The sequence below is a fragment of the Mercurialis annua genome, linkage group LG4 (genome assembly GCF_937616625.2).
Source record: "Mercurialis annua linkage group LG4, ddMerAnnu1.2, whole genome shotgun sequence".
Lineage (NCBI taxonomy): Eukaryota > Viridiplantae > Streptophyta > Magnoliopsida > Malpighiales > Euphorbiaceae > Mercurialis > Mercurialis annua.
The window spans coordinates 30,364,278-30,386,807 of NC_065573.1; the positions used below are offsets into that span (position 1 = coordinate 30,364,278).

The 22,530-nt window shown below is 30.1% G+C and overlaps 2 protein-coding genes across 2 annotated transcripts; both read left to right on the forward strand.

Moving 5' to 3' along the window:
- The first annotated feature begins 1,173 nt into the window (after nt 1–1,173).
- LOC126676884 (aldehyde dehydrogenase family 3 member F1-like) lies at nt 1,174–6,414 on the forward strand. Its single transcript, XM_050371206.2, has 10 exons — nt 1,174–1,466; nt 1,547–1,615; nt 2,939–3,035; nt 3,418–3,624; nt 3,711–3,835; nt 4,184–4,288; nt 4,384–4,556; nt 5,077–5,167; nt 5,256–5,405; nt 6,073–6,414. The coding sequence occupies exons 1-10, from the start codon at nt 1,278–1,280 to the stop codon at nt 6,307–6,309; spliced, it is 1,443 nt and encodes a 480-aa protein (XP_050227163.1). The 5' UTR covers nt 1,174–1,277; the 3' UTR covers nt 6,310–6,414.
- Nucleotides 6,415–9,313: 2,899 nt separating this feature from the next.
- LOC126676883 (uncharacterized) lies at nt 9,314–18,118 on the forward strand. The gene is made up of 13 exons (XM_050371204.2): nt 9,314–9,582; nt 9,684–9,842; nt 9,944–10,195; nt 10,279–10,398; nt 11,069–11,149; nt 11,946–12,041; nt 12,692–12,787; nt 13,157–13,210; nt 13,299–13,502; nt 15,067–15,192; nt 15,466–15,531; nt 16,365–16,664; nt 17,322–18,118. Exons 1-13 carry the CDS (start codon nt 9,520–9,522, stop codon nt 17,796–17,798), a joined length of 2,094 nt encoding a protein of 697 aa, XP_050227161.1. The 5' UTR covers nt 9,314–9,519; the 3' UTR covers nt 17,799–18,118.
- The last annotated feature ends 4,412 nt before the right edge of the window (nt 18,119–22,530 follow it).

A 22,530-nucleotide genomic window follows, 5' to 3' on the forward strand; every position in this document is an offset into this window, starting at 1 on the left:
GAATCCCTCATTTAATTTCCTACCTAGGAGGTGGAACAGTTAAAATCCATTTTTTTCATGAATGATGGATTGTGTGAACATTTAATTATTTTATATATATCCCTATAAATCCATAGATTTTACATATATTCTGAACGATAGAATCTATGAACAGTTAAAATCCATTTTTTTTTATGAATGATGGATTGTGTGAACAAAATATTATTATATATATCCCTATAAATCCATAGATTTTACATATATTCTAAACGATAGAATCTATAAATCCATATATTCTACATTCCGTTGATTTAAAATGAGTTAATTTCATAAAAAAGACCTTTACACAAATTTTTATTTTAATCACGACTTTTAAAAATTGACATATAAAACCATGACCTTTCATTTTTTTTAAATCTATCACTGACTATTTTTCTGGTGAATTTTAGCTTTCATTTTTTTTCAAATCTGCCGGATTATGGTGGCTACGTCATCAAAAATACACCAAAAAATTGATTTGATGTTAGATTTAAAAAAAATGAAAGGTTTTGATTTTATATGACAATTTTTAAAAGTCATGATTAAAATAAAAATTCGTGTAAAGGTCATGACTTTTTATGCAATTAACCCATTTAAAATCCATGTATGTAGCAAAATACCATTGATTTTAAAAGCCTCTAATCCAAACGGTGCCTAAAAAAACAAAGAGTAATTATTTTACTGAACACATAATTTATTATCTAAAACAAAACAATAAATTTTACTATTATCTAAAACAAAACAATAAATTTTAAGGAGTATAATTTTTCATTTTTAATATTTGATTGGTCGGATTCCTAGTCTAAGTAAGAATTTCTGTTAGTAACATGTTGAATAACTATTTTTTTTCTTTTTGAAAATAATAACTTAAGAATTTCTGTTAGTAATATGTTGAATAACTATTTTTTTTTCTTTTTGAAAATAATAACTAATCACTTTATTACAAAAACAACAAAACTATAATCACTTGAAAGATGGCGAAAAAGATTGAGAAATTAAGAAAACAATTGAAACAGACATGAAATTAGTTGAGAAAGTTTGAATTAATGCAAAATGCATTATGTAACTTACTAACAATATCAGACTCTTGAATGTGATTGCATTTAATGATCATCACCTACCAATTTTAATTGTGTGTAGGGTTACAAAAGAGGCTAAGCTCATTTAAAACTAAATTATTTATTTTTAGAAACTAACTTATAACTTCAATATTTAAAGCAGTACAAGTGCCATAATTTTAAAGCTAAAAGGAAGAAAAAATGGAAAAAGTAGAAGAAAATTTGAGGGAAGTTAGAGAAACGTTTCGAAGTGGAAAAACAAAAAGTATTGCATGGAGAAAATCACAGCTTAAAGCTTTGATTAATCTCATTACTGAAAATGAAGCAGCAATGTTTGATGTTCTTTATCAAGATTTGGGGAAGCATCCTGCCGAATCGTACCGCGATGAGGTTAGTTTATAATATTTTTTGATGGATTAATTTGCACATTTTGAAACTTAAACGATGTAATTTGTAATTATGTGCTGTAGATTGGGGTTGTGTCCAAATCTGCTAAATATGCTTTGAGCTGTATAGACAAATGGGTGGCTCCTAAAAAGGTAAATAAATGTCTTTTTGTTAATTTTTTTTATTAGAGGTGTGATGGATAGGATGATGGAAGAAAAGAAAAACCCAGAAAATGAGATCAACAAGAACTAGTTTTAGAATGGCTAAATCATATGTAAAATTATTGGGACATAATTAAAATATACTAAAATTACATTGACACCTAAACTTTAAACTAATACTATAAAACTATTGAAATAAGAAAGATCTAATTATGCCAATTCTTTTTGTTTTTTTTACAAATTTATTTAAAAAATTTAAAATTTACAAATCTATCCTATTTTGACGATTCCGTTGCAATTCTATCCATTCCTTTTCAATTATTTAATTGTGTCAATCGTTCACATACATATTCGTCACATTTACTATGTTTATTTTTGGCTTCAAAATTTTCTTATTTGTTTCAACCATCAAAATTTAGAAAATTTAGAATCCGATTTTGATGTTATTTTTGATTTTTTTTTTGAATTAGGAATTAAATTTTACAACTCTAAAAAATAAAAGTAAAGAGTTTGTATAGAAATTCAACTGAAATTTGAAGCAATTAAATTGAATAAAATTTCAACAAAGTTATAAATAGGGGATAAATTTTTCAAATTTTTTGAATAAATTTACAAAAATTCAAAATAACAAATTAGCTTTTTTCACTATAATGCAAAATCAGGCAATTATTTAAGGGCATTTTCGACCCTCAACATTAAAATGATTTTAAATTACAGTAAAATGGAGTTTGTTGAGTAATTTTACTCCAACTCATTACACCAATTAGTATATTTGACTATTTATTACTTTACAGTTATATTTATAGTTTTTTAATAATCACATTCTCTAATAATATATTTTGACATTGCTCAAATAATATTAAATTAATAATTATTAATTACATAACACCATTTAATACTAAAGTAAAAAAGATTATAACTAAATGTTACATATTATATTTAAAGATTATAAGTAATAAAAAAGTACATTAAATATTATAGATTACATTTAATGTATAGCTTTTTAGTATATATTTTATTTATTTATTAGATATAAAATAAAATAAAATAAAATAAATATTTCGAATTTAATCGTTAAAAAATTATGTATATATAATGATAAATATAATTAAATTAGATATTTTAAAAGATGATTTTTTTTTATCAAAGGTGGGAATCGACTCTTTCGAGTCTCATTTGTTAGTTGTTAGTTACCGAGGCGTGGTTCGAACCCACAACCTCTTGATGCACTTAGAGGTGCCTTAGCCATTCAAGCTAGGCCCACATTGGCATTTTAAAAGATGATGATATAAATTAAAATTGAATTTTGTACAGGGCCACGTGCCTCTGCTCTTATTCCCTGCAAGTGCGCAAGTGATCCCTGAACCATTCGGTGTAGTCCTCGTTTTCGGTTCTTGGAATTTCCCCTTCTGTGAGTCCACCCAATTCCTTTAAATCATTGTTTGTAGACGGGGTTAAATATTTTTACGGTTATTTTTAATACTGTACTATTTTTATAAAACAGTTGTCAATATTTAATTTATACTATCATTTTAAAAAAAATTAAGAAATTATCCGATCAATTTATCCGAACTTTTACTTATGTGGCCGATGATTTGTTGTCATAGTATCACTTAACCGATAGATTGCCACATAGGTAAAATAAATTCTAAATTGATCGGATAAACCTTCCGTTATTTGAAAAATGAATGATTATTGAAGTGCAATTAATTATATGTCGGTAAGCTGAGTAACCATAAAAATATTTAATCAATGTAGATTCAATACTAATAAAATGATGTTGTTGGTTGCAGCATTGGGTTTAGACCCATTAATAGGAGCAATATCTGCAGGAAACTGTGTGATCCTGAAAGCTGCAGAACTTTCACCAAAGTGTTCTTCATTTCTTGCTCAAACCATCCCTAAATACTTGGATTCCGAAGCTGTTAAAGTCATAGAGGGCGGCATTGATGTTTCTGAAAAAATTCTGCAGCAGAAATGGGACAAAATATTCTTTACCGGTATCATTATCATCGACATTTTCAATTACATATCTAATATATATTCGGTATTCTTGTTTGTTTCTCAAGAAAATCATGTTTTTCAGGAAGTCAACATGTCGGACGCATAGTAATGACTGCAGCTGCAAAGCATTTAACTCCTGTTGTGCTCGAGTTGGGCGGAAAAAGTCCTACTATTATCGATGGTGATTCCGTTTCCTCCGATATGAAGGTTACTTCGATTTACTATAGTAAAATTGCTAAAGGCTTTGAGTTATATAGCACGAAGATGGAATCCTGAAAAAAAAAACACATAAACGGAAAAGGGCGAAACCAATTTTTGAAGAATAAAATTACATTTAACTTTTATGAATATATGCTATTTTGATGTCAAAACTTTTATTTCTTGTATATAAATGTTTGAACTTTTTTAGAATGCATCAAATGAGCAGTTTTTTGTTCACCAGTAAAGATAAATATCGTATTTATTTAAATTTTTTACATCATATTTAGTATCTAAGACTCTATACTTATAAATGATCATTTTTCCTTTCTAATGGCTACAAATTGGGTTCAAAAGGTAGTAGCCAAAAGAATTGTAGGAGGAAAATGGGGACCTTGCTGTGGACAGGCATGTATTAGTGTAGATTATTTGCTTGTAGATGAGAAATCTTCTGCTTATCTGGTAAGATTTACATCTTCTTGCACCATTTATTCCACATAAATATTTGCTTGTTTCAGTCTCTAATTAATTGAGTATAAATTGCTGTCATCTTTCAGATAGACTCATTGAAAAGGATTGTCAAGAAATTTTATGGTGAAAATCCTAAGGAGTCAACAAGCATTAGCAAAATTGTTAACAAAAGAAACTTCGACAGGCTCTGCAATCTTCTTAAAGATCCTCTTGTTGAAGCTTCTATTGTTCATGGTGGTTCTATAGATGAAGAAAGCATGTAAGTTTTCTCAATACATAATACTCTATGTTGCACGGAAACAACAAAACGCCATGTTTTACAAAAAGAAGTATATGTTATAAATATAAGGGTTAGTTGCAAAAAAAGTTTTTGCTTGTATTGCATTTATAACGTAGATTTTAAAATTTGATGATGTGGCCTCCAAAACGCTGTATATATTCTGGTGTCTGCATCAACATTTTTCAACGAAAAATAGCTCGGTGTTCCGGTTTACTAAAAAAATGACAGTTGATAACTGATTTTATCAAATTTTAAAGTTCAAGTTGGAATTGCAAAATATGCTAAAGTTCATGGTTCAATTTGCATTTAACCCTAAATATAAAGTTTCAGAATTTATAAAGTATTTTTGAAAGTATGAATCATAGAATGCGATAAATTTCCGTACAACGTAGAGTTATATCAAATGAATGATTATGCATATTCCGTAACCAATCATTTTTCAAGAGATGATATTCAAATTTGGAACCAAACGAGCTTAATCGTAAGAAATATATTGCAGGTCCATTGAACCAACAATCTTGTTAAATCCCCCACTTGATTCAGAAATTATGACAGAGGAAATCTTTGGTCCTTTGCTTCCAGTAATCACAGTATGAATCACTCTGATTTTTCTTTCTCTTATTTCAGGATGAAGTACTCGAGATATTCATAAAACTAACTAGTTTTTATATTGTGAAGGTGAAAAACATTCAAGAAAGCATCGAAATCATCAACTCGAAACCGAAACCTCTGGTTATTTACGCATTCACAAAGGATGAATCATTCAAGCAACAACTTGTAACGCAAACATCATCAGGAGGTCTCGTCTTCAACGATACCATGATTCAAGTAATACACTAATTCTTTCTTTCGTATACTTTCTGCCTATTTTGCACGAAAAATTATCGAGTTCTATGTTTGGCAGTGTCTTTTCAATATTCAGAAACACTTATGAAACTTCATAGATTTCTATTTATAACCTATTTATGGGATTAAGTCTTTTTTAAAATCAACTTATAGTGAACTGAAATTCAAATTTTTCATTTCAGTAGCTAAACATCTATTCTCCCAATAATGAAAAACTAAATGAATTCTTCTGCTTATATGGACCACGAAGATGGAATTTTCTTAATATTTTATTTAGCTTAAGGTTATCAAATCGAACTATATAATTTATTTTAAAATGTTCCAAAATTGGGAAGTTCCGAAGATACTTATTATTCCATAGTCCACATAAGTAATATATCCGCGGAAATCATTTAATCATCCCCTTTTGTTGGAAAATAAATGTTTAATCACCGAAATAAAAAATTTAAAATTTGGTTACTCTTATGTAAAAACATTATATTTGATTTTTGTAAAAAAAATATACTTTATTATTTTCTATTTTAACATTTTCCATTTCACTCTTTCTGTTGATGTATAACGTATAACTTTCCACATTAATCGAACAATAAAAAGAAGAGTACATTACAGTTTACTTATTCAATTTTGTTTCCAACACTCCTTTTTTCAGTTTGTTTGTGATGATTTGCCATTCGGGGGTGTCGGTAATAGTGGATTCGGAAGGTATCACGGAAAATATTCGTTTGATACTTTCAGCCACGAAAAGGCGGTTTTGCAAAGGAGCTTCTTAATTGAGATTGAGCCAAGGTATCCTCCATGGACTGATTTCAAGGTTGAGTTCATTAGAACAGCTTACAGATTTGATTATTTTAAGCTGATATTACTTCTGCTTGGACTTAAGAAGTAGGCAAATGTGTATGGATCATGTAATTAAGCTACGTACTTCATGAAATTATGTAACAATTATACTTTAAACGAAGCATTAATACACGAAATAAGCAGTTACATGTAAGTTATGAGAAGAATTATAGTATTAATTAGTGTCTGAACTTTTTATAAATATTTGATTTTAGTTTTTGAATCCTTATTTCTTTTAAATTAGTATTTTGAACTTTTTAAAAGGTAATAAACAAGTCATTTTAGTCATTTTTTTTAGTCATCAAACCACTAATAAAGCCAAGAATAAACTCTAAATTTGCTGATATAGAGCTAAAAAATAATTAAAATTGGTACAATACGAATAACTTCTAATTTAAAATTGATAAACAAAACACCTATTAGTGATTCCACGCTATTGCGTGGTATATGACTTGGTAACACTCATGTGTTCGTGACAACAAAATTAATATCGGAGTACCAATGATATTTACATGTAATGCATCAATTAAGGAATCGTACGTCGAAGGTGAGAGAATTAAACATTTACCTCAAAAGTCATTTTCATGCACACAAAAACTTAAAAAGAATTTAAAAATTGACAATGTATATATATTCGATCAAATGACAATTCAAATTACCTCTACAATAAGGCATTCCTTACATCACTTTCTAATTAAATATGTTCACAATATTGGAATGCAACATCTATAAAAGATGTGGAAAATTAACTACAGTTTAACGAGGGAGAGAAAATTACACAGGTTTTGGAGTGCCCAAATAATCACAAATTTGCATTTCAATGACCATATTTTGATTCGTTTCAATTTAATTAATAAATTTTAATTTCTTTTTAATTTTATTATTAAATTTTAATTTTATTTCAATCAGTGGTTTTCTAACAAATTATACACGTGGCGGCCAAATTTTATTTTTGGCCTAAAAACTTCCCGTCGAGTTGAAATTATATATAAGTAGCACGTTTTTAGAAAAATACAAGACAATATCATCATTTTGTCAGGAAAACCTCTATTCAATAACCAAAATGAAGCAAATTAAAAATTTGGTCAAAATGCTATAAACTGATAATTTGGATACTTCCAGGGTCAATTATGTAAAAATACTACACTTTATTTTATTTTTTCTATCTCAATTTTAGGCAAAGTATCTTAAAAAAACACCCACCTATTAGCCCATTTTTAATTATATCACAAATTTATGAGATCGCCAATTTTGTCCACCTTTCACTTTCAATTGTGCCACAATTACTAAATTAACCTTTTTTACATTCAAAAAAAATTTAAATAAGTCATTTATTTTGAATTTTTCGAATGGAAAAGAGTTCAAATAAACTATTAGTAAGTCTTTTTTTTTTTAAATTTCCGAATAAAAAAGATTTCAATTTATAAAATGAAAAACACCTGAAAGTGAAAACTGGAGATTTTGACAAAATTGACGGTTTTACAAGGTAAAAATATAATTGAAAAGGGAAAAAAGTAGGTGCTTTTAAGACAGAGTTAAGTGGCAATATGCCCCCTAAACTTATAAGCAATGTGCAATCAACACATAAATTAACTTGGTGGGCAAATCAGTACACGAACTTGGTGATTATAGACAATTTATCCCATTTTAACAATTTACCCTTTAATTTGTAAGTTAATTTAAATTGACAATTTGCCATCTAAACTTGTAAGTTAATTTGTTAAAATGGACTAATTGCCCATAATCACCAAGTTCTTGTATTGATTTGCCAACAAAATTAATTTATGTGTTAATCGTTCATTGCTTAAAAGTTAAAGGGGCAAATTGCTACTTAAGTCTTTTAAGACATATTACAAAATATTTAATACGTATGCATTTTTTAATAAGGCTTTTATATAATACTAGTTTCGCATTACGTGCTATGCATGTGGCTCGTAACGTAACTCCTCAATGAACATATTAGTAAATTTATTATAATTATATCAATTTTTTATTTATAATTAATATTAAATTAGTTAAAAAATTTGTAAAAGTAAATATAATATATTCGGTTATTAATTTTTTTTTCACACTGAATTTAATCTTCTTTTATTTTTATAATAACCATAATTAAATAATTATTAATTTTATTAATAATATCTTTAAAAATAATAAGATAGAAATTTAAATAATAATATATTGACCAAATACAGTATTTTAATTTTGTAGTTCAATCAAACTAAAAGATAGGTATTCCTACTAATTTGGAGATAATTTAGTTATTTTTTACATACTAAAGATTTAATTGGAGATAATTTAGCTACCTATTCTAATTATGACTTTAATCACAATAGTGATTAATTAAATAACTAATTAGTTAATGACTATAAAACCTTTATTTAATAGTAAACTGAAAAGGATTATTCAGTAAATTTGTCTGTCCCCCCCATCCGTGCTTTTATATATAGTATAGATAGATATATTTTTTTTTGTTATTTTGATGTTCTGTTATTATATCGCTTATCAACAATTTAATTTTAATTTTTATAATATAATTTCTAAATACTTATATATATTAGTGTCCTTTCATTAATCAGTGCAATAATTTAATTTAATTGAATTTTTGCTATTATCTACAAATACAATCTAGAGTTGCATATAAAATTAGATAGTGCAATTTTATGAAAGATTCAATTAGTGTAATAAGCTCAAAGTGACATGTTTATGACCTGGTAAAGTAGCGTATTGGACATTATTATTACAATACAGAAATTATCCAATAATAAAATACTTCATTGACAATAATCTACGTTAAATGGCATTCTAAATAGTAGGTGGTAGTTTATTAGAAGTAGTAAAGTTGATAAATGATTGTAAAACATAATAAAACTATAATTGCAAGAGATAACTCTTATTGTCCTAATAAAACTATAATTATAAAGAGATAATGGTTAATGACTATAAAACCTTAAATTAACTAATCAAGTAGAAGGGTTATTTAGTAAATTTGTCTGTCCCCTCCATCCGTGCTTTTATATATAGTATAGATAATTCAAAACAAATATTTTAGTTAAAGGAGATTTGATTGGGCAGGAATCGAATGATTTGTTCATTTTAGGACTCAAGATTTTTCGAGTAAACCTCAGGGATTATAGAGTAATGTTTACAAATAAAATAGAGTGGAAATTAAAAACAAGCTCTGTTCTGTGTTTTACTGACCGGAATTGAATTGTGAATGCTGATCGGAGTGATCCACTGAGAATTTCACCCAAAACCCATAATGAGGAAACGCGATTTAGCTATTCTCATGCTCTCTGCTTTCGCTATCTTCTTCTCTCTTCAGGTAATCATAAAGTTTAATTATTATTAAATCTCACAAAAACCCTAAACCCCCTTTTTTTCAATCTAACTCATTGTCATGTGTGAATTGGTGTGTTTGTATAGCATGAGGGTGATTTCTCATTTAGAGAGTCGTGGTTTCATTTATCTGATGAATATCCAATTAAATACGAAGCCGATCGTCTTCCGCCGCCGATTGTGGCTGATCTTAACGGCGACGGGAAGAAAGAAGTGCTCGTTGCAACTCATGATGCCAAAATTCAGGTCCCTAATTTCTCCAATTTTTCGGGTTTTTTTTTGTGGCAGTATGAAATGACAATCTGTGGGTGTAATTTTGTTTCTGTAATTGTGGACCTATGTGATAGGTATTGGAGCCTCATTCTAGGAGAGTAGATGAAGGGTTTAGTGAAGCTAGAGTGCTGGCTGAGGTTTCCTTATTGCCTGATAAAATTCGTGTTGCTTCTGGTAGGCGCGCAGTGGCTATGGCTACTGGTGCTATCGATAGAACATATAAGCAAGGTCAACCGCTCAAGCAGGTGTTGGTTGTGGTTACTTCCGGTTGGTCTGTGATGTGCTTCGATCATAATCTTAAAAAGTTGTGGGAAGCTAATCTTCAGGTTTTCTACTTTATTGTGTTTATTGGTTGTGTTTGTGTTTACTATGATGTTAGTTTATTAAGTTTTTGTTTGTTGTTGTATAGGAGGATTTTCCACACAATGCTCACCACAGGGAGATTGCAATATCAATAAGTAATTACACAGTGCGGCATGGTGATACTGGACTTGTTCTTGTCAGTGGGAGGATGGAAGTTCAGCCACATGTATGTTTTTTCTAAAAAAAATATCACTGCAGTATGTTCTATGATCAGTCAACTTCTTACTTTGTTTTCTAGTAGATTAGGATTTAATAGTTGGTATGGGATAAAGGGGTCTACTTTTTGAAGCATTGAACTTTTAACGTAGGCAATTACTGCATGCATTCTCAAAGATTACTATGAACGCCACTATCTGGTATAAATTATGAGCATGATTGCCGAGTTGCTATACTAGTTTGAATATATATATTTCAGATTCTGGAGTAATAAAGAATGTTGGGTCTGGGAAGTCGGTGCTCAAGAAGCATATCCTGAAAGTATTTTTTTCTGTGGTTTTACTTCTTGTACCTTTATGTTGATGTGTGATTGGAAAATTGGTTGGTTGTATAGCTTACTTGGTAATTTTCTTTGCCATGTTCCCCGAGTCTGTTCATGTGTCTTAAACTTATAGGTGTTTCAGACTTTTAGTTTTCAAGTTTCTGTGCATTATCTGATGCATCCCTTGCAATCAAACGATAATTTTCCTTTGTAGTTTGTGGGTTCATAACTCTTGTAATTGAGACAAACTCCCTCTCTATTTTACCATTGTGCTGTTCTCATGGAAAGGATATAACAAAATGAATTGATTATTAACTTTAATTTAACATACTTGTCTCTGTTTGATTATTTTTTTCAGATAAACTTAGATCCATTTGAAGAAATTGGAATAGCTGAGAAAAATGCTGAGCAGCACAGAAGAAGTGCTAGTGAGAAGGAGGTATGGATTGTCTAATATGTGATACTACAATGTTATACTTTGTGATGGTTTACAAATTTTGCTATCTAGATTTTTGGTGACTATTACTAAGCATACTAGCATTTATTTAGACTTGCATATTGACAATATCCTTATATATGATATTTGATGACACATTGTATTATAATTTCTAGTTAGTATGGTGATTTCAAGGCTTAAGCTTTCAATTTTTGTTGAAGAATGAATTGGTAGAGGCATGTCTTTTAGTCCCCACATGGATGAGCCAGTTTAGTTGCAAACTAAACTCAAAATTCAAATCATGATCTTCAGTTTAATGTAGTCAGTCTATATGCTATGAACTTGTCTAGTTCTTCTTGCATAAATAACTATATACTGAGGGATTGCGGGTTATATCAATCTAGACTGGTCCTCTCATTTTGAATTGGATAATATCTCCAAAAGAAACTTGAAGATGTTTGCCCAAGAATAAAATGGTTCTCCTACCTTCTATTGTTATAATGTACATTTTTTCTTTCTAATTGATGCTATTGCATGAATAATGTAGTAATTCTTTATGTAAGTTTTTTTAGCATATGTAAGCTTTTATTTTATGCCTGTCATATATGACGAAAGGTTTTTCTCTTTCTCTTAGATTTAAAGCGCAATGCACTACTGCTTCTTGGAATATGCTAATTGATAATTGTGATTTTCTTTCTTTGTTAAGATACTTAATCTTCTATCTCTCAGCTCCATTCACAACTCATTATTTATGGTGGCACTCTTGAAAATTCCTTTTTTTCCTTCATTTCCTTTACAGGCATCAGAGAACTCTGCAACTGTGAATTTACGACATTTTGCCTTTTATGCTTTTGCTGGTCGAACTGGTGTCCTCAGATGGAGCAGAAAGAATGAGGTGACCTCTATGTCAATTTTAGTAACTTATTGTTTAGTTATTTGTTGCATCATCTCATCAGGTGTGCCATTTTTTCTAGTTTTGGAGTATCAAATTGCTTTGTTTAATGGGAGTCTCATGCTGGTTAAAAATTCTCATTTTTTATTTTCTTCTGAAAACACTCTTGGCATTTGGCATCTAAATTTTCAAAGACATTAAATTTCATAATTGTTGCACTGTTCAATGCATATGCATCTGCTATACAAACGTAATTATGCATTAAAATGCTCTTTGTTCCATTTATAGTTTACAAATTCCACTTATAGTTTACGAACTAACATTTAACATGAACATTTATTGAAGATTGTTTTGAAAAATAAGGCTTGTTGAAGATTCACGTGCATCTTAAACATAACTATAAATTAAATTCAGTTATCCGAGTACTTGTACATGATTTTATGCCTAGGGCTAATGGTTTATGATTTGAATTAACATTTTAGGTTATAGTCATATGCAGGAAAAATCATCAATGAGTTCGAACTCAAATTTATAGCATAGCTAGGCAGTCACATTATCATCATGCTAGCACCATATAAATATCATTGGTATTGTTGTTGTACTGAGTGTCCTCTCCTTTTTGACAATTATCAATTGTTTTCTTTGTGATTTAGAATATTGAAGCACAACCTTCAGATGCGTCCCAACTAATTCCACAACATAACTACAAGCTTGATGCGCATGCTCTAAATACCCGCCATCCTGGAGAGGTAGTTTATCGAATCCATTTTGAAACTAATTACTCAGTACTACTATAATCCATAATTCCTTATTTATTAAAAAAGTTACACTTATATAGTTTAGTGTCCTGAAAAAATGTAGCTGATGAGTCTTCAGAAATTTGATTATTACTTGCATCCATCAATTGGTGTCATAGTTTCAAGTTGAACCTGTTCTAATTTGCTTTTATCAATATAAGTGAAGCCCCAATCAGATAGTTCGCTAAAATGATATAGTCTGAAAGGAGGTTTTTGTCTACTTTTGCATCATTTTGTTATTCAGAATGCAACTGTTGCTTCCCTTATTTTTTCTGTTTATCTTTATTAATAGTACATATATTGAGGCATATTGGACATTAGTTTGAATGCAGGGAATTTCGGGAATCAATCTTAGGAGTTATGCCACATCACTGGGTGAGTATATTAAATGTGCTTTCTTCATCATGCATTTGTTCTGCGGTGTGGTTTATATGGTTCAAATTGTGTATATATTTCATATCAGGATAGGAGAGAAGATACTCGGTTGAAGTTGGCACACTTCAGGCGCCATAAAAGGAAAACTTTGAAAAAAGTTGGGGGAAAGACAATAAATTATCCTTTTAACAAGCCTGAGGAAAATCATCCTCCAGGTAAGGACTCGACAAAAAAAATTTCAAAGATCATCGGAAAAGCTGCTAATTATGCTGGCTCTGCGAAAGCTAAGAAGGTGAGATTTACTGTTGATCATTGTCTGTATGTAATGGATTATCTTGAACATTATGCAGTATCATGTCCAAGAATCCATTTGAATTTGGACCTATTCTTGGAAATGATTTAGGAATTATTGTATTAATGAGGAGCATAGTCTTATTGTACTCTTATGTTGCAACTTTCTTTTCTCATTTCACTTCTCTATCTGCTCTGTTTTTTTTACTTGTATATCTGGCAAATTATCTAAGCTGTTTTTCTTGTCAAAGTAAAATCACGAGCTGCAGAATAAAATGCTATAACTGAACTTTGTCCTCACTTATGTAAAATTTTGCAACAAGGTTACTGATTGCTATAGACCGGGTTTTAGATGGCAACTGGACCAGTGTCGGTCTGGATTTGTACGTGCACCCTTCTTTTATCAAACTCATCCTAAGTCAGATGAATTGGGTGGGTAACCGGTGAATTCTGAACTGGTTCGCGATTTATCTGGGTGGATGATTTGCTGATAGTAATTAGTAAAAAATAAAAACTTAATTTCCTCTTCTGTGCTTGGCAAGAATCAAGGTTGCAATTTAGACTTTTGCAATGTGTGCCAATCATTTGAGTTATGCCTTACAATTACATGATTGTTGACTTTTTTTTTTCTAAAACAAATTAATAATATCAGGTTATGTTACCATATTCTTTTTTTGACATGGAAACTTATTCAATAAGAATAAACTTTGTTCTTATCAAATATTATTTTCTTATTTTTGGAAATTGTTGTATCTGAAGGCAGATTAATTGTTTAGTATTTATACAATTTTTCACTAGAAAATCTATTTTGTTTCAAACATATAGTATAACCTATTCCATTTAAGTATCTTTTAACTCATTTATATGATTGTAAGTAAAATAAATATCAATTCTAGATATTTTGGTTTTTATCTCTCTCTCTCTCTCCATATATATATATATATATATGTATGTAATATGTAATGTTATATTGGATTTGCACTTGGTTTGAACGTCTGATCTATAACCATTTGATTAAGCCAATCGATGTGGGCCCGAATGTGATAACCTTGTTTTGGTAGTTCAAATAATCTAAGAAATGGGACAAAGCAGATGAAATTTTTATTCTTGCTTCTTTCCTGTGTATCCTTTCATAATTAAGTATTTTCACATTGGTTACAGTCTCATTTACCTTCGAACACAATTTCACTGTACTTTGGATGCTTTAAACTTTTTAAGCATCTACAAGTTTACTTAACAAATAAAATTAACCTTTTCTGGTACGTTTCCAGTCTTTAGAAACATGATTGTAAATTGAGAATACATCAACTCTTGTTAAACTGCAAATTATATACCTGCTAGTCATAAACCCTAGGAAAGCCTGTTTATTTACATGTGTTATCATTCTATACATTACTTGTTAGGGAAAAGAAAAGCGCATTAGATGTTTATAAACAATACTGGCTTGTTTACTTTTGCCTTATGTTGCCTTATGATTTCGCATTCCGTACTTGCATAAATAGATCACAAAAAGTTGCTGTTCTAAGACAATTTTCTAACAAATATCATACTATTTGCTGATGCAGCCATTGCCATATATTCCTACTATAACAAACTACACTCAGCTTTGGTGGATTCCTAACGTAGTCGTGGCTCATCAAAAAGAAGGAATAGAAGCTGTTCATTTGGCCTCTGGTCGTACTGTTTGTAAGGTAAATATTGAGCCCGTTACATTACAGTACAGTTTGAAAAATAATCCAAGCTGTCTCAGTCCTAATGTGGTAATGCCTGATCACTCATAGATCAAGACTCACTAGCCATCCTTTTCTTTTTCATCTTAAATTTCATTTTATCTATTTGGTATGTTCCCGCCTTGCACATATGCATACATGTCTATCAGGGCGCCCTTGATCTATCTGTCACATAGTATCATTAATTTTGTTTTGTTTCTAACTTTTCCAATCCGAACACATTTATCTTATTAGCTTCATCTCCAAGAAGGTGGCCTTCATGCTGATATTAATGGGGACGGAGTCCTAGATCATGTCCAGGTGCGTGCTTGTTTTCTTGTCTCTCTAATTTGATGCTTATGTCAATTTAGTATTGAGGCCAGATCAGTGGGTGTTGGAACTAGTATTTCACATGTTATTTATGAGTCCATATGGTTGTTTTGATTGAAATTTTGCCATCTGCTTTTCTTGTACTTAATAATTCCGCAAAAGATTTCCATGAACATATTTTCTAAAAACTATTTATGCCTGAGCCTAAGCCTAAAAGTGTTTGAATTATTTAGAAGAAAACAATTAATTGTACTTTAAGCATAGTCTTTATTTGTGCAATTTAAGGGATATTAGTCATCAAGTAGAAGTTATGAACTACTCAAAGTATATAAAAAAGAGAGTAGAAAATACAATATATTTTAAAAAAATAATGATAATTATCAACTACTCATCAAAGTCAACTTTTCAGTACGTTGTTATATTTAAGTAATAGTAAATTTGTTATATCGGTAGTAAATAAGGTGCCACTGAAAATGATAATATCGCCACCTCTCCACTTTTCGGGTGGTTTATATAGTTATCTCTGTTGCTAATTACTTATTTGACCTAGTGCTGCAGTGGTGTTGTTTTTCTATGATTCATAAATGTAACAAGTATGAGAATGCCAACTAGAACCTCTCCTTGAATTTGACATCAATAGTCAAACAATAGATATTTGAGTTTTCCTATTTCATCCATTTTTTTAAACGATGTCAGTGCAGATTGATGGCTTAAAGTTGTGGATTAGTATTATAAACTAATGTACTTTATGGTGTATGCTTTGGCACTCTTTGTATTATAAATGGGTGTTAACTTGGAATAGAATCATAAATCATTCTCCTCAGGCTGTTGGAGGAAATGGAGCTGAGCAGACTGTTGTTAGTGGATCAATGGAAGTGCTGCGACCCTGTTGGGCTGTGGCAACCTCTGGTGTACCGGTGAAAGAGCAACTCTTCAATGCTTCCATATGTCATCATTCTCCATTTAACTTGTTCCAACATGGAGAATTCTCCAGAAATTTTGGCCGAAGTTCTGATGTATCTTCCTTGGAGGTAGCAACACCTATTCTCGTCCCAAGAAGTGATGGACATAAGCATCGCAAGGGGAGTCATGGCGATGTTGTCTTCTTGACAAACCGTGGGGAGGTACGCATTTAGCTTCTTCTTGTAGGCACGTTAGAAGTAATCAAGTTAAAGTTTTTTAATCCATTATCTCTATGTATTTATTTTGATGAGTTGGTGCATTTTCATGGCCTGGTTTCAGTTAGGATGCAAACCCATGATTCTACTAGAAACAATTAGGTAGGCTACACTTATGGGTCCAACACATTCGTTTGCACTGGGAGCACACTCCTGCACTAACTTTGCCTTTTATTACACCATCTGAACAAAGTCATTTTTCAGAAGGAAAAAAATATGAAGTCTTCAGATTGATCATTCCCTGTGAAGAACTTGTTCTCCAAATGGGCACTCTATTGGGTGATTATGGGTTCTCTGAAACTCAAATTAAGCTTCAATCCCAAGTCAATTGGAGTTACTATATGGATTCTCCTTTTTCATTTGGGTCAACGTTCGTGGAATATGTTTGTCGATTTAGTTTGGGGACTTTAAATGTGCCTATTGAACCATGGATAAACTATCCTCATGTTGCACATCCGTGATCATAATAAGATCTAGAAGCAATACTCTCATTAGTTGTTATTATATAGTATGGACTATGGACATAGTATTTAGTTGTAGCTGCCTAGTACATGTAATTGTTATTATGCGTAAGTAATACTCAATGATTTTTTATTTTTGCAGGTGACATCATACACTCCTGGATTGCATGGCCATGATGCCATCTGGCAATGGCAACTCTTGACAGACGTGACATGGTCAAACCTCCCTTCCCCGTCAGGAATGATGGAAGGAGGCATGGTGGTCCCCACGCTAAAGGCGTTCTCTTTGCGTTCGCATGACATTCAACATATGATTCTTGCAGCTGGAGATCAAGAGGCTGTCGTGATATCTCCCGGAGGAAGCATACAAACTTCAATTGATCTTCCTGCACCGCCCACTCATGCGCTGATATGCGAAGATTTCTCGAATGATGGGCTTACTGACCTTATTGTTGTGACATCTAATGGGGTGTACGGCTTTGTACAGACGAGGACACCTGGTGCTCTCTTTTTCAGTACACTAGTGGGTTGCCTTCTAATAGTGATGGGAGTCATATTTGTTACCCAACATTTGAATTCCGTCAAGGGAAAACCACGTGCTTCTTTCGGTTCTCAGTAACAAACAGAAGTTGCAGATTAGGCGTTGATGATTTCAAGACCTTGCATACGAAATATTTTATTACCTCACCTTGATAGGTAACGATCAGATCAGATCATGTGTCTTACTGTAAAATTTGCGGGACTACTCTGTATAGGACTCTGGGCCTGAGTTAGAAATATTTCATTAGATTATGATGGAAATGTCATCTGTTGTTATAGAAGAGCATATGCATTCTACATTTTGGTTCTGTAGTGGAAATGTCGAAACAGACTGATTTTTGTTTTGTGGAAAATAGAAATTGAACTAAAATTACAGGTAAAATTGATTTAGTTTGATTTTATCGGAACACAATAGTAATTATTCCCTTTCTTAATAATGTTCAAGATAAATAAAAAATATTGGAATTAGGAATGATCAAATTATAATAATGTAATATTTTGTTATTTTTTGCCTTACAAAATTAAAAATTGAATTTCTTTTTAGAAAAAAATTATAATAAGTGAACTGATTTGATCAATTTTGATATGGTCTGATTTTCGGTTTTACTCCTTTCTAAGGGACAAGTCAAGTTTTTGATAGAAGATATTTTTCTTTTATCTTAACCCTGCTAACAGAAAATCAGTGCTGGATTCTTGCTAGATACGACATTTTCTTGGTGCTTGTTTTATTGAGAAAACTGTGCATTAAGCCAATTAAATTTGTACTAAGGGATAAAAGCAGGACCATTTAAATAGAATAAAGAAAGGGTCTCGTGATGAAGAGGTGAGTGACCCAAATTGGCTAATAATCACAACAAAAACCTATCATTTTGGGTCCATTTTTAATGGTACGAATACCAATTCTTGATGTCATATATATTATATAACATGCACATTTCTTTATTATTTATGTATATAGTAATTCTGCATCAAAAAAAAAATGTATATTGTAATTTTTTATTCTATTTTGTTCAACCAAAAATGGGTGTCTCCCACATTCAATCAGCTGCTAAGTCATACTCGGTCAGGTTTGAGTCTTTTATAAATATCTAGGTCAACTATAGCAGTTATTCTATTGACAAGTTGCTAAACTTAAACCAGTTGTGCCCTTAGATTTAGTTTAGTTAAATATGTTGGTTTTTTTTTTTGCCAAAGATAACAATATGAGAAGAATGACCACCTCATGAAGATGATGAACCATTTTTAAACACCAAAAAATAAAGTGGACTTCGCGCCTACTAATTGAGCCATCCAAATACACGTTCGTTTAACAAATTAAAAAGCAAAATTTGCATAATTTGATAAACGAACGATAGCAACAAAAGTAGATAAATTATTTATAGGAAAACCAACTTATTATTGACATATAATGACATAATATAAATATCACCTTGATTTTGTAGAAACGCATGATTAAAGCTATCAGAATCATTCAGAAAACAAATTCACCAATATAGGCCACCTGCAAAATTTAGCCAAAAAAACAGATAAAAAATCCAATTTAAACTTACCTGATAGTTGAGGGGATCTACCAAATGACGCCGAAAGGCGAGCATTTGAGGGGCCGCTTATGAGTCCCCTCTTACAAAAAATCTTTCATGAAAAAATTAAAGATCTATATTATTAGAAATAGGCTTAATTTCTTAAAAAACCCTCACCTTGCATTTTTTTTTCGTTTATACCCTGACCTTGTAAAAACACCATTTGTACCCAATTTTGAGTTTTTATGTTTCATCTCTACCCAAAAGCATTAAATTGTACTCTTTTCATTTGAAAAAAAGTTTAAAACAATCCTTCATTTTTAACTTATATACGAATTAGATATTAATGTTATTAATAGTACAAAAATACCATCTTTTTCAAAAAATTAAAAATAATAATAATTTTTTTTAGTTTTTTTAAAAAATATTTCGAATTTTTTTTAATTTTTTCAACTTTTTTAAAAATATTTCCGACAAAAAAAATTAAAAATAATAATAATTTTTTTTTAGTTTTTTTAAAAAATATTTCGAATTTTTTTTAATTCTTTCAACTTTTTTAAAAATATTTCCGACAAAAAAAATTAAAAACAATAATAATTTTTTTTAATTTTTTATTATTTTATCAAATTAAAAAAATTAATTAATTATTTGGATGTATTTGATTATTTTTTAAGTTTAAGGATTTATTTGTATATTTTAAAATAGAAAAAAGTATGTTTTAAACTCTTTTCCAAATGAAAAAAGTACAATTTAATGCTTTTGGGTAGAGATGAAACATAAAAACCCAAAATTGGGTACAAATGGTGTTTTTACAAGGTTAGGGTATAAACGAAGAAAAAGTGCAAGGTGGGGTTTTTTTAGGGAATTAAGCCTTAGAAATACTAGTGTTGCCAGACATTATATTTAAAAAAAAAAGTATATTGTAGTCATGTTAAGGATCACTTTATTTACCTAACCTTATCAAATGGTATTTTAGCTTCTGGTATATTACATTACTGAGGGTCTTTATTCCGGTTTTAAAATGGATATCAGTAAAGACTGACCCACTCTAGAATAAGTCCACTATTCATGTCGCAATACTACCGAACTATATATGGCTACTCAGTATATCTTAAACAATTGATATTCTACGTTTCTTAATTTTAATTTTAATTTTTGGTGATGAAACAGGTTGCTTCCGATTAAGAGATAACCTCGTTTGGTGACTTCAAAATTAATATCAAACAACAACTCGATAAAAGCATTAGGATCTTTGCTGACTTTCCTAGGTAAATTTGCGATCCCTAATATTTAATAAAGGCAAAAGTTGTAGATATGTTTTTAAACTTCTGATGAAAAATATTTTTATTCTTAAATTCTAACTTCAAAACATATAAAATTGATGTAAATTAACCATTTCATGTGAGTTTTATGTCGAAATAGAACACTCTCACTTTTACTCCGAATAAACCCTACAAAGAGAAGGAAAATCGAGATGCTAACATATGTCTATTACTGAATTCACTCTATCTTAATTTTTTTTAAATACTTTGACGTTCATCTTTTTTTAATTTTTAGTAACTATCAATGGCGCGATGAAGGTTAACCAATTTTCTATTGGGAAATGATGCATAGTTTAGTCCTCATGGCAAACGAATTAGTTATACGAAAAGTAGTATACTTTTCAATCTAAAGACACAAAATGTGAGTTAGGCACCAAGTTATTAATTAAGTCAATGGCCCTAATTAATATTTGGGGGTTTGATTAGTTAGTAGAGTGGGGAATGATGCATTAGAAGACCATAACTAGTCAGAAAATACTTAACTGGGTCATTTCTAATACAACTACAAATACTTTTCCTTTCGCTTTGCAGGGTGGTAACTAGCTTGTTGAAATGACAATTGACAATGTGAAATTTGATTTTCCAAAAAACATGGTAAAATATCAAGAACTTTTCAAATATGTTATGAAAATTCTCCAACGATGTGTATAAAAAACCCGTAACTAGATCGGTGTGGCTATCAATTCATGGTTTCACTAATATATTACCATTTGAATCGCTTGCCTAAAATTTTATTTTCTAAATAAAAAAGTAAAAATTCATCGCTTTTATGAGTGATGCATGCCTTAATATATTACTATTTTAAATTATATTTATTAATGTATTTATTTTATTTTCAATCCAAATGATAAATTATAAATTTAAAAATTTCATATTTAATTAATTTAAAATCTATAAATGTTAAAAATTATTGATACAAATGGTGCCCTAACTCTAACAATGTCATCGAACAAAACCATTGAAAAAACAGAATTTGTAACGGAACAGCTTCACCCCAACAAGATATATGATCACGGGTTTCACTTGAGCTAGGCATTATTTTTCAGACGCGTTTCATTGACTAATGACCAAGCTTAATGCATAAATAATGCAACATTTTGCTTCCCCACACTAGACAATTATAGGGCATTAAGTAAAAAAAAATTAGGTTTTAAAGATTAAAAATATTGGTGGTCCTAATGTATTATATACACTACACTTTTGGGTTTATAAATTTATCATTTTCACTTCTCAAACCCAACTTGCATATTCAAACTATCCATGTTGGAATAATTATTGAAGTACTAATTTTAATAGGGCTATCTCAAAAATATATCACTTTTGTGTCTATTTTAATTATATTCTAACTTTTTAAAATTATCAATTTTACTCAAATCACCACTTTCAAATTTTAATCGTATCCAATTTTATTAATTAACTCTTATTCATTTGAAAAAAAATTCAAAAAAAATCTTTATGTTCGCCATATACTGTAAATAGGTCCTTAATGTTATAAACGGTACTAAAAAGCCTTTTTTCCACATATTACTTTAACATGCTACAATTTAATTACCATCACATATGAGTACAATAATGTTTAATTTATTGAACATAGAAAGACTTAACTGCTCTATCAGACTAGCAAATAGAATTGAAAGGTTTGATTAGAATTAATAAACACAACAAAAATTGATAATTTTAAATTATTTTGTCAAAATAAATTCCAATTTTACAATTTATTATTTGATCTTAACACTGTTAAAATCTATACAACTTCCACATAATATAAAAGTATCAAATAGTTTGATTTTCATTCATAACTTTATAATCAGAGAGGCAAGATTGCTAAAGATACAATTTTTTGAAGACAATACTTCAGCTTTCTGAGTAAAAATTCTAATGATCATTTGCGTATATGAAATAATGTTAAAACAGTATAAATTGTTTAACAATTATGTCCCATATACATATGTTAAACAATTCCGTACTC

Coding starts and splice junctions, on each gene's coding strand:
- LOC126676884 (XM_050371206.2), top strand. CDS start 1,278: ATGGAAAAAGTAGAAGAAAATTTGAGGGAAGTTAGAGAAACGTTTCGA. Junction 1,467..1,546: donor CCGAATCGTACCGCGATGAG/GTTAGTTTATAA, acceptor TATGTGCTGTAG/ATTGGGGTTGTGTCCAAATC. Junction 3,625..3,710: donor GGACAAAATATTCTTTACCG/GTATCATTATCA, acceptor CATGTTTTTCAG/GAAGTCAACATGTCGGACGC.
- LOC126676883 (XM_050371204.2), top strand. CDS start 9,520: ATGAGGAAACGCGATTTAGCTATTCTCATGCTCTCTGCTTTCGCTATC. Junction 10,399..11,068: donor GGATGGAAGTTCAGCCACAT/GTATGTTTTTTC, acceptor TATTTTTTTCAG/ATAAACTTAGATCCATTTGA. Junction 11,150..11,945: donor GAAGTGCTAGTGAGAAGGAG/GTATGGATTGTC, acceptor TTTCCTTTACAG/GCATCAGAGAACTCTGCAAC.